We start from the raw sequence: 12,631 nt of genomic DNA, 5'->3' as shown, positions 1-12,631 counted from the left end.
GGAGGGAGCAGGGAGGCAGGGAAGAGAGAGATGAGTTCATCAGGCACTGCTGAGAGTTCCCAGGGAATGAATCCCACTGATAAAGGATGCTGGAGGGAGCAGGGAGGTAGGGAAGAGAGAGATGAGTTCATCAGGCATTGCCAGGGAGTGAATCCTACTATTAAAGGGTCCTGGAGGGAGGCAGGGAAGGAAGGGATGAGTTCAGTATCCACTGCTGAGAGCTCCCAGGGGAAAAAATCCCACAATTAAAGGGTGCTGCAGGGAGCAGGGAGGCAGGGAAGGGAAGGATGAGTTCATCAGGCACTGCTGCACTCTGAGAGGTCCCAGGGAGTGAATCCCACTGTTAGAGGGTGATAGAAGAAGGAAGGAAGGGAGGGATGAGTCCATCAGGCATTCCCAGGGGCATAAATCCCACTGATAAAGGGTGTTGGAGGAAGGAGAGAAGGGAGAGATGAGTTCATCAGGCACTGCTGCCTGCTGAGAGCTCCAAGAGGAATGAATCCCACAACTAAAGGGTGCAGGAGGGAGCAGGGAGGCAGGGAAGGGAGGGATGAGCTCAGCATCAGGTTCATCATGAGTTCATCAGGCATTCCCAGGGAATAAACCCCACTGTCAGAGGGCCCTGCAAGGAGCAGGGAAGGAAGGGATGAGTTCATCAGGCATTCCCAGGGGATAAATCTCACTGTTAGATGGAGCAAGGAGGCAGGGAAGAGAGGGATGAGTTCATCAGGGGATGAATCCCACTCTTAGAGGGTGCTGGAAGGAGCAGAAAGTCAGGGAAGGGAGAGATGAGCTCATCAGGCATTCCCAGGGATAAACCACATTGTCAGGGGATCCTGCAGGGAGAAGGGAGGCAGGGAAGGGAGGGATGAGTTCATCAGGGATAAATCCCACTCTTAGAGGGTGCTGGAAGGAGCAGAAAGTCAGGGAAAAGAGGGATGAGTTCATCAGGCATTCCCAGGAATAAATCCTGCTGCTAGGGTATCCTGCAGGGAGCAAGGAGGCAGGGAAGGGAGGGATGAGTTCATCAGGCATTCCCAGGGGATAAATCCCACTCTTAGAGGGTGCTGGAAGGAGCAGGGAGGCAGGGAAGAGAGGGGTGAGTTCATCAGGAGATAAATCTCACTGTTAGAGGGTGCTGGAAGGAGCAGAAAGTCAGGGAAAAGAGGGATGAGTTCATCAGGCATTCCCAGGGATAAACCCTGCTGTTAGGGTATCCTGCAGGGAGCAGGGAGGCAGGGAAGGGAGGGATGGGTTTATCAGGGATTTATGGGGGTCCTGCAGGGAGCAGGGAGGCAGCAGATGCTCACGATGTGCGGCGACTGGCGGCTCATGGCGATGACGGTGCGGTTGATGCGGCGCAGCAGCCTCTCCATCATCAGCTGGATGTGCAGCGCAGTGCCTCCCTGGGGTGGCCAGAAAGGAGGGTTGGAGAACATTCCAGATCATTCCAGAGAGCTCCCTGGGTGGGAGAACTGCCCTGGAGGGGTTCAGTGTCGTTATGGGGAGCAAATAGAAGGTTTGAGCACACAGAGGATCGACTGGAATGCTCTGGGATTTTCCTAGTGGAGAATTCCCTCCATGGATCTATCAAAAAAAGAGGGTTGGAGAACATTCCCAAGCATTCCAGAGAGCTCCCTGGGTGGGATAACTGCCCTGGGGAGTTATTGTCTCCCCCTCATTGTCATTAAGGGGAGCAAGTAAAGGAGGTTTGAGCACACAGGGGATCGATTGGAACACTCTGGGGCTCTCCTGGTGGAGAATTCCCTGCATGGATCTATCCAAAAAGGAGGATTGGAAAACATTCCCTGTCCACAGCATTCCAGAGAGCTCCCTGGGCGGGAGAACTGCCCTGGAGGGGTTCATTTCTTCTCATGAAGAGACACAAATAAAAAGGAGGTTTGAGGATCGATTGGAACACTCTGGGATTCTCCTGGTGGAGAATTCCCTCCATGGATCTATCCAAAAAGGAGGACTGGAGAACATTCCCAATCATTCCAGAGAGCTCCCTGGGTGGGATAACTGCCCTGGAGGAGTTCATTGTCATTAAGGGGAGCAAATAAAGGAGGTTTGAGGTTCGATTGGAACGCTCTGGGATGCTCCTGGTGGAGAATTCCCTGCATGGATCTATCCAAAAAGGAGGATTGGAGAACATTCCCCGTGCCCAGCATTCCAGAGAGCTCCCTGGGTGGGAGAACTGCCCTGGAGGGGTTCACTGTCATTATGGGGAGCAAATAAAGGAGGTTTGAGCACACAGAGGATCGATTGGAATGCTCTGGGATTCTCCTAGTGGAGAATTCCTTGCATGGATCTATCCAAAAAAGAGGGTTGGAGAACATTCCCAAGCATTCCAGAGAGCTCCCTGGGTGGGATAACTGCCCTGGACGAGTTCACTGTTGTTATGGGGAGCAAATACAGGAGGTTTGAGGATCAATTCAAACACTCTGGGATGCTCCTGGTGGAGAATTCCCTGCATGGATCTATCCAAAAAGGAGGATTGGAGAACATTCCCTGTGCCCAGCATTCCAGAGAGCTCCCTGGGCAGGAGAACTACCCTGGAGGAGTTCATTGTCATTAAGAGAAGCAAATAAAGGAGGTTTGAGGATCAATTCAAATGCTCTGGGATGCTCCTGGTGGAGAATTCCCTGCATGGATCTATCAAAAAATGAGGATTGGAGAACATTCCCAAGCATTCCAGAGAGCTCCCTGGGTGGGATAACTACCCTGGAGGAGTTCATTGCCATTAAGAGAAGCAAATAAATGAGGTTTGAGCACACAGAGGATAAATTTGAACACTCTGGGAATCTCCTGGTGGAGAATTCCCTTCCTGGATCTCTCCCAGCTCCATCAGCTCATCCTGCACGTTTGGTTTGTTTGCTCTGCACTGCTCAAACCACTCTGAGCAATTCCCATGGCCAGAGTGGGAAGTTGATTTTTCTGGCTGAGCAGTGCTCACTGTCTCCATTTCAGGACAGAGAGAACAAACAACCTCCTCCTTTTTATATCAGAAAATAATTTTATAATATTTTGATAACACTTCCTTGATTTACCCCAAATTATTGACCAATATTGAACAACAATTCAATAATCATCATCCAACCAAAGCAGCTGGGATGACATTTTGGTCCCCAGAAAGGGCAGTAAATCCTTCTAGTTGTGATAACAACTCATTCAACCTTTCCTGGCTCCTTTTTACACACAGAACTGCACAGCAGATTTTTAATTTTACAGATTAAATAATTTTACAAACACCCCAACTGTGACTCATTAAAGCACAAATTGATGATGATTGTTCACTGTAACTCCTGGGAAGAAGGGAAGGGGTGCAGGGAGAGCTCTGCTCACCACATCCTTGCGGTCCAGCACCTCCAGGACACTGCTGAGCAGCTGGGAGCTGGCCTCGTGGTCAGGCTTGCTGCAGTTGTCATCCAGCTGGCCACTCAGCTGGTCAATGAGCAGCGGCAGGAGGGCATCTCTGCACTCTGCAAGGGGACATGGGGACATCATGGGGACATGGGGACAGGGCAGGAGGGCATCTCTGCACTCTGCAAGGGACACGGGGACATCATGGGGACATGGGGACAGGGCAGGGACAGGGCAGGAGGGCATCTCTGCACTCTGCAAGGGACATGGGGACATGGGGACAGGGCAGGAGGGCATCTCTGCACTCTGCAAGGGACATGGGGACATCTCTGCACTCTGCAAAGGGACATGGGGACATCTCTGCACTCTGCAAAGGGACATGGGGACATGGGGACAGGGCAGGGGGACATCTCTGCACTCTGAAAAAGGACATGGGGACATCTCTGTGCTCTGCAAGGGACATGGGGACATGGTAGGGACAGGGCAGGGGGACATGGGGACAGGGCAGGGACAGGGCAGGAGGGCATCTCTGCACTCTGCAAGGGACATGGGGACAGGGCAGGGATAGGGCAGGGGGACATCTGTGCACTCTGCAAAGGGACATGGGGACAGGACAGGGGGACATCTGTGCACTCTGCAGAGGGACATGGGGACATGGGGACATGGCAGAGCCTCAGCAGGCGCCAGGCTTGGGCACGACATGGCAATTCCACCTGGGGCACCAAAACTCGCTTAAAGCCACCAAGTGACAATGACCAGGCTGGGCAGAGTCATGAATAACGTGTGATTTGAATCCTGAATCCCAGGATGGGTGAGAGGGACCTTGAAGGACATCTCATCCCATTCCTGGCCATGGCAGGGACACCTGGGACATCTCCCACTGTCCCAGGTGACACCAAGCTGGCTTTGGACACTCCAGGGATCCACAGCTCCTCTGGGAATCCCATCCCAGCCCTCCCCACCCTCCCAGGGAGGAATTCCTTCCCAAAATCCCACCCAACCCTCCCCTTTTATTCCTAAATTCTATATATTCCACCACACAGCACACTCAGCTTCTCCCTCTTCCCAAACCACCACCCTGGATGAACATCCCACATTTTGGCTGTTATACAAAAACTGAGCAGAGCAAATTTAAAAAATTCAGCTCTCCCAGGGCAAGGAATGTCCCCAGAGCTGGATCTGGGGGTGTGACACCCCTGATGGCAGACAGGGAGCTCACCTGGAGGTGAGGAAAGGCAGCAGCACTCACCTGCCTGCCGGAACAGGTCGCTCTCCACGATCTTGGTGAGGCAATTCAGCTTCTGCCGCACCAGCTGCTGCTCGGGGATGCTCTGGATGAACTTGCTGAAGAGGACACTGGGAGAGAACAGGGGGGCAGAGGGTCAGCAGAGCCCTGAGAGAGCCAGGGAATCAGGGAATCCAGAGGGTGAGCAATGCCCTGAGAGCCTGGGAATCAGGGAATCACAGAATCCTGGAGCAGAGGGTGAGCAGAGCCCTGAGAGCTATGGAATCACAAAATCCAGAGGGTCAGCAGTGCCCTGAGACCTAGGGAATCACAAAATCCAGGGGGTCAGCAGTGCCCTGAGAGCCTGGGAATCACAGAATCCAGAGGGTCAGCAATGCTCTGAGAGCCAGGGAATCAGGGAATCACAAAATCCTGGAGCAGAGGGTCAGCATTGTCCCCCAGCATCCCCCAGGCCACAGGGACAATGCCCTGAAAGCCAGGGAATTACAAAATCCTGGAGCAGAGGGTCAGCAGTGCCCTGAGAGCCAGGGAATCAGGGAATCACAGAATCCTGGAGCAGAGAGTGAGTAATGCCCTGAGAGCCAGGGAATCAGGAAATCCTGGAGCAGAGGGTCAGCAGTGTCCTGAGAGCCAGGGAATCACAAAATCCAGAGGGTCAGCAGAGCCCTGAGAGCTACGGAATCACAGAATCCAGAGGGTCAGCAGCGCCCTGAGAGCTATGGAATCACAAAATCCTGGAGCAGAGGGGCAGCAGTGTCCTGAGAGCCAGGGAATCACAAAATCCAGAGGGTCAGCAGAGCCCTGAGAGCTACGGAATCACAGAATCCAGAGGGTCAGCAGCGCCCTGAGAGCTATGGAATCACAAAATCCTGGAGCAGAGGGGCAGCAGTGTCCTGAGAGCCAGGGAATCACAGAATCCTGGAGCAGAGGGTCAGCATTGTCCCCCAGCATCCCTCATACCACATGGACAATGCCCTGAGAGCCAGGGAATTACAAAATCCTGGAGCAGAGGGTCAGCAGCGCCCTGAGAGCCAGGGAATCAGGAAATCCTGGAGCAGAGGGTCAGCAGTGTCCTGAGAGCCAGGGAATCACAGAATGCAGAGGGTCAGCAGAGCCCTGAGAGCTATGGAATCACAGAATCCAGAGGGTCAGCAGTGCCCTGAAAGCCAGGGAATCACAGAATCCTGGAGCAGAGGGTCAGTAGTGCCCTGCGAGGCAGGGAATCATGAAATCCAGAGCGTCAGCAGTGTCCTGAGAGCTATGGAATCACAGAATCCTGGAGCAGAGGGTCAGCATTGTCCCCCAGCATCCCCCAGGCCACATGGACAATGCCCTGAGAGCCAGGGAATCACAAAATCCTGGAGCAGAGGGGCAGCAGTGTCCTGAGAGCCAGGGAATCAGGGAATCACAGAATCCAGAGGGTCAGCAATGCCCTGAGCACCAGGGAATCACAAAATCCAGAAGGTCAGCAATGCCCTGAGAGCTATGGAATCACAGAATCCTGGAGCAGAGGGTCAGCATTGTCCCCCAGCATCCCCCAGGCCACAGGGACAATGTCCTGAGAGCCAGGGAATTACAAAATCCTGGAGCAGAGGGTCAGCACTGCCCTGAAAGCTATGGAATCACAGAATCCAGAGGGTCAGCAGTGCCCTGAGAGCCAGGGAATCAGGGAATCCTGGGCAGAGAGTCAGCATTGTCCCCCAGCAACCCTCATACCACATGGACAATGCCCTGAGAGCCAGGGAATCACAAAGTCCTGGAATGGGCTGGGTTGGGAGGGATTTAGAGCTCATCCAGTTCCATTCCCAACCACCCCAGGCTGCTCCAACTCATCCTTGGACACTTGCAGGGCTGGAGCAGCCCCAGCTCCTCTGGGAACTCCATCCCAAACTCCAATCACTACAAAGCCATGAGTTATTTTCCAGAAATTTAGTGCAGGGCTTGAAGTAAAGCTGAGCTGTGCTCAGAAACTTAACAGGATTCAATCTTTTAAAAAATGAAGCTTTTAAAAATCTTTTAAAATGAAGCTTTTATCCCAAAGCACACCAGCTCATCCCAAACCCCACAAAAACCCAATGCTCTGTGCCCTCAGTGGCAGCACAGAAAATCAGCCTGGCTGTCCCACAGAGGGAAGGAGGAGTTTGGAAAAAGTCATTTTTTACAACCTCAGCAGCTCCTGCTGAAAGCTGAACCATCCCAACAACAAAAATTCACTTTAATCTGAGATTCCCCTAAATTCTGCTGCTTGCCAGCAAATCCTTGGGGGTCAGGAGAGGCAGTCAGGGCTGGGCAGAGCTCTGGGAGCCAAAGCCAGGAATCCACAGGGCTGAGAATTCCCTGGAGAAACACAACTGGGAGCCAAAGCCAGCAATCCACAGGGCAGAGAATTCCCTAGAGAAACACAACTGGGAGCCAAAGCCAGGAATCCACAGGGCAGAGAATTCCCTGGAGAAACACAACTGAGAGCCAAAGCCAGGAATCCACAGGGCTGAGAATTCCCTGGAGAAACACAAATTCCCCAGCCAAAGCCAGGAATCCACAGGGCTGAGAATTCCCTGGAGAAACACAAATTCCCCAGCCAAAGCCAGCAATCCATAGGGCTGAGAATTCCCTGGAGAAACACAACTGGGAGCCAAAGCCAGGAATCCACAGGGCTGAGGATTCCCTGGAGAAACACAACTGGGAGCCAAAGCCAGGAATCCACAGGGCTGAAAATTCCCTGGAGAAACACAACTGAGAGCCAAAGCCAAGAATCCACAGGGCTGAGAATTCCCTGGAGAAACACAAATTCCCCAGCCAAAGCCAGGAATCCACAGAGCTGAGGATTCCCTGGAAAAACACAACTGGGAGCCAAAGCCAGGAATCCACAGGGCTGAGAATTCCCTGGAGAAACACAAATTCAGGAGCTTTTTTTTCCCTGAAAATTGCTTTTCAGGAGCAACCACCCAGAACTGCTGGCAACTTGCAGATTTCAACACCTCACTGCCCTCAAATTTTGATTTTTGGTAAAATCCCGTAAGGATCAGAGAATCCTGGGATGGTTTGGGTGGGAAAGAGCTTTAAATTCATCTTTTTCCACCCCATTCCACGGGCAGAGATTAATTCCCACCATCCCAGGCTGCTCCAACCTGGCTTTGGGCACTTCCAGGATGGGAAATTTGGGATGTACAGAAAAATTCTTTGAATTCCTGATTTCCCCTAAATCCCTGCAATCCCTCCCTGGGGTCCCTGCAGAGGATCTGCCCCAGCAGGTCACAACCTGAGGGGTTGTTTTTTAGCCAAATTCCCACCATTCTTCCCACCACGAGAGCTGAGTTTGGAGGACAAACCAAGGAAATAAAATTACCTGAGCTCAACGGGGTCAAAGACCAGCTTGACATCGTTGATGATGCTCGGTAAATATTTTAAAGCTGCGCCCTGAAAGAAGGGAAAAAATAAAAATAAAAATAAAAATAAAAATAAAAATAAAAATAAAAATAAAAATAAAAATAAAAATAACCAAGGGCATGGAACACACGTGGCAAATCCAGATTTTCCTATTTTTCCTATTTTTTTGTCCAATATGACCAAAATCTCATCTCCCAGCTGTAGGGAATTTGGTTTAAAAATCAAATTTAAGCATCCCCAGAGCCTCCAGCTCTGCAGAGTGGGGAAAGAGAAGGAATTAATGAGCAATTCCCTCATTCCTTTTTCTGCCCCACTTTGATCTCATGAAGATTTTTTATTTTTCCCTGGAAAAGGAAGCTCACCTTGATTTTCACAGCCTCCTCCAAGGGTCTGTCCATGAGGATGTTGAAGGAGAGGAAGAGCTGGCGAATTGCATCGTTAAATTCATTCCCATCCTCGCTTTTCCCATAAACGCTGCAAAGGACAGAGCAGGCCAGTTAAAAACACCAAAAAATAGGATTTTCTCCTGTGGAAAAATATCTTAATCCCATCTCAATGTGAAAAAAACACGGGGTGAAAATGGCATTGGGGGTTTTGCAGGAATTTTCACTGTTATGGTGGGAAAAGTTGCATTTTTGAACATCCACTGCAGCAAATTCTGCTTGGGTTCTGAGAAATGAGCAGAAAAATCGAAATGCCAGGATGGGGATGGATAAAGGGTTTCAAATCCTCGCTGCAAATCTCTGAAAAGATGTTTTGAAGCTGCAAAGAAAGATTTGTCACTGATTTTACCCCAGCTGGAGAATGTGTTATCCACACCTCACCTTAACAATTTAACATTTGTTTCTGGAATGTTTCTGAAAATGAGGAGGAAATTCTATGTTTGATTAATAAAAATAAAAAATTTATAAAAATATTGGGTTCTTTTTCCAGCTCTACCCCGTGCTGTTTGTTGCCTGCTAGAGGTGACCAAAAGGTTTTTCCTCCTTCAAATCTGATATTTTTGGTTTTTCCTCAATTTATTCGCTCCAGCTACACACAAAGGGGAGAAAGATGTTCTTAGTAAATCAGAAATAAAGGATTTGGTGGAGAATATCCCTGTCAGTGATTTTTCCTGCATGAAACTCCAGTGGGGGGTTTCTCAGAGGAGAAGAGGGATGGAAAGTTATCCCACCTGAGGTAGAGAACTCGTGACTGGATGATGAACCTGAACAGGTATTTCAGAGAAAGATGCTCTTAATAAATCAGAAATAAAGGATTTGGTGGAAAACATCCCTGTCAGTGGTTTTTACTGGATGGAATTCCAGTAAAAGTTTCCCAGAGGAGGACAGGGATGGAAATGCTGTCCCACCTGAGGTAGAGCACTTGTGACTGCACAATGAACCTGAACAGGTATTTCAGAGAAAGACTTTCTTAATAAATCAGAAATAAAGGATTTGGTGGAAAACATCCCTTTCAGTGATTTTTCCTGGATGGAATTCCAGTAAAAGTTTCCCAGAGGAGAAGAGAAATGGAAAGTTTGTCCCACTTGAAGTAGAGAACTCATGACTGCACGATGAACCTGAACAGGTATTTCAGAGAAAGATTCTCTTAATAAATCAGAAATAAAGGATTTGGTGGAGAATATCCCTTTCAGTGATTTTTCCTGGATGGAAAAGTTTCCCAGAGGAGGACAGGGATGAAGATGTTGTCCCACCTGAGGTAGAGAACTTGTGACTGGATGATGAACCTGAACAGGTATTTCAGAGAAGAATGCTCTTAATAAATCAGAAATAAAAGATTTGGTGGAAAACATCCCTTTCAGTGATTTTTACTAGAAGAAATTCCAGTAAAAGTTTCCCAGAGGAGAAGAGGGATGGAAAGCTGTCCCACCTGAGGTAGAGCACCCGTGACTGCACGATGAACCTGAACAGGTATTTCAGAGCCTTCAGGGCTGCAAACAGCAGCTCAGTCTTGCTGGAGTCCTCAGCGTTCCCCACGTAGCAGTTCAGCACTTTGGTGAGTTTCCTTTGGGAAGAAAATGAAATTAAATGAAATAAAATAAAAATTTTAAAAAATTGTTTTAAATTAAAAAATAAAATAAAATAAAAAATTTTTTTTAAAAAAATTTAAAAATAACATAAAATAAAATAAACTGAAATTTAAAAATTTTAAAAAAATAAAATAAAAAAATTAAAAAATAAAAAAAAATAAAAATTTAAAAAAATTAAAAAATAAAAATAAAATAATTTTAAAATTTTTTTAAAAATTGAAAAATAAAAAATTCAAAAATTTAAAAAATAAAAATAAAAGTTTTTAAAAATTAATAAAAATTTTAACAATTTTAAAAATAAAAAATAAAAATTAATAAAATTTTAAAATTAAAAATTAAAAAAGAAAATAAAATAATCCAAAAAAATTTTATCAATTTAAAAATTAAAAAATAAAATAAAATAGAAATTAAATAAAAAATAAAAAAATTAAAAAACAAAATAAAATAAAAATTAAATAAAAAATTTTAAAAATTAGAAAACAAAATAAAATAAAATAAAATGAAAAAAAGGGGAATTAATGCAGGCAGGGTCAGTTCCTGTGTGAGCTCAGCTTCCTCATCCCAGAGAGGAACTGCAGACCCAAAACCACAGCAGAGCTTCCTCCTCACAGCTCATTTCCTCCCGAAATCTTGCGCTGAAAGTCTACAAATTCCACCCTCTGATCTGCTCTGCTTTTTCCCCAAAAAGGAGCTGCTGGGAAGGTGGAAAATCCATCCCCAGGGCAGGGAGGGGCTGAGCTTTCTCCTCTGTGAGCACTGCCAGGTGAGGAGCAGGAGGAGGAAAGGAAATCCTGGAAATCCAGGAAATGCCGGAAATCCTGGAGATCCCAGGGAAGAAGGGATTGTGGAAAAGGAATTCCAGGAGGTGGGAACCTCAAACTGTGCTTCCTTCAGGGAGAGAGCCAGGAATTTCTGTGGAGCAGTAAAAACTGAGATTTTTAGGGAGGAGAAGCAGTTTGGCTGCTGGTTTTGCTCAAAACGAAAATATTTTTAGAGAGGAGAAGCAGTTTGGCTGCTGCTTTTGCTCAAAACGGAGAGATTTTCAGAGGGGAGAAGCACTTTGGCTGCTGGTTTTGCTCTCCCTAAAAACTGAGAGATTTTTAGGGAGGAGAAGCACTTTGGCTGCTGGTTTTGCTCAAAACTGAGAGATTTTTAGGGAGGAGAAGCAGTTTGGCTGCTGGTTTTGCTCAAAACTCAGAGATTTTCAGAGAGGAGAAGTACTTTGGCTGCTGGTTTTGCTCAAAACTGAGAGATTTTTAGAGAGGAGAAGCAGTTTGGCTGCTGGTTTTGCTCAAAACTGCAAGATTTTTAGGGAGGAAAAGCACATTGGCTGCTGGTTTTGCTCAAAACTGAGAGATTTTTAGAGAGGAAAAGCAAATTGGCTGCTGGTTTTGCTCAAAACTGAGAGATTTTCAGAGAGGAGAAGCAGTTTGGCTGCTGCTTTTGCTCAAAACTGAGAGATTTTTAGGGAGGACAAACAGTTTGACTGCTGGTTTTGCTCTCCCTAAAAACTGAGAGATTTTCAGAGAGGAGAAGCAGTTTGGCTGCTGGTTTTGCTCAAAACTCAGAGATTTTCAGAGAGGAAAAGCAGTTTGGCTGCTGGTTTTGCTCTCCCTAAAAATTGAGAGATATTTAGGGAGGAGAAGCAGTTTAGCTGCTGGTTTTGCTCTCCCTAAAAATTGAGTTTGAGAGATTTTTAGGGAGGAGAAGCAGTTTGGCTGCTGGTTTTTCTCAAAACTGAGAAATATTTAGAGAGGAGAAGCACTTTGGCTGCTGGTTTTGCTCAAAACTGAGAGATTTTCAGAGAGGAGAAGCACATTGCCTGCTGGTTTTGCTCTCCCTATCAGGTTTGGTTTTAACTTTTCACTTCTGTCACCAGCAGGGTGATGACCTTTGGCTGAGGGGAGCTCAGTCACCGAGCTAGAAAACCAAAATCCACCACAAAAGTGCCTTTTCTGTCTGTTTGAACAGAAAAAAAAAAAATCCTCCCAGCAGAATTTCTCACAGGGCAAAACCAGCAATAAGAAACAATCTCTCCCTCCTGAAAGCACAGAAGGGTGGAACTCTGCTCTGAGCTGCCTTAATCACATGAAATCCCCAAAAATGACCTAATAAAGTGATTTAATCACCCCCAGAGCTGCTAGATCACGTGAAATCCCCCAAAAAAATGACCTAATAAAGTGATTTAATCACCCCCAGAGCTGCTAGATCACGTGAAATCCCCCAAAAAAACGACCTAATAAAGTGATTTAATCACCCCCAGAGCTGCTAGATCATGTGAAATCCCCAAAAAAATGACCTAATAAAGTGATTTAATCACCCCCAGAGCTCCAGGGGACACTGGCAGGTGACAGCCCAGGTACTCACACGTAGGCCAGGGTGGCACTGAAGTGCTTGTAGATGTAAGTCTCCAGCACGGCGTTGAAATGCTGGAACTTGATGTCTCCGATCAGAGAAATAATGAACACCTGCCAAAAAAACCCCAAAAGGAAACAGATGTGCAGAGCTGGGCAGTCTGACTCGGCCAGAACAGCCTGTAATTCGATTTATTTCGTATTTTAATTCGTTTTACCAGCAGCATTCGTGAGTGTTATTTATATCCC

The 12,631-nt window shown here is 47.3% G+C and overlaps 1 protein-coding gene across 1 annotated transcript in view; it reads right to left on the bottom strand.

Annotated features, from left to right (window-relative positions):
- The window catches only part of DOCK5 (dedicator of cytokinesis 5), a 109,143-nt gene that overhangs the window by 48,906 nt on the left and 47,606 nt on the right, over positions 1-12,631 (bottom strand). The window contains exons 21-27 of the mRNA XM_085080493.1: positions 12,396-12,496; positions 9,869-10,003; positions 8,359-8,470; positions 7,956-8,026; positions 4,613-4,719; positions 3,346-3,482; positions 1,311-1,406 (exon numbers count right to left, since the gene is read on the bottom strand). Of these exons, the coding sequence (XP_084936619.1) occupies positions 1,311-1,406; positions 3,346-3,482; positions 4,613-4,719; positions 7,956-8,026; positions 8,359-8,470; positions 9,869-10,003; positions 12,396-12,496 (759 nt within the window). The remainder of the gene's footprint in view (positions 1-1,310; positions 1,407-3,345; positions 3,483-4,612; positions 4,720-7,955; positions 8,027-8,358; positions 8,471-9,868; positions 10,004-12,395; positions 12,497-12,631) is intronic.

The sequence above is a fragment of the Lichenostomus cassidix genome, chromosome 22 (assembly GCF_008360975.1).
Source record: "Lichenostomus cassidix isolate B80296 chromosome 22, HeHo_3.0, whole genome shotgun sequence".
NCBI lineage: Eukaryota > Metazoa > Chordata > Aves > Passeriformes > Meliphagidae > Lichenostomus > Lichenostomus cassidix.
This window is presented reverse-complemented; position numbering and strand designations above follow the sequence as displayed.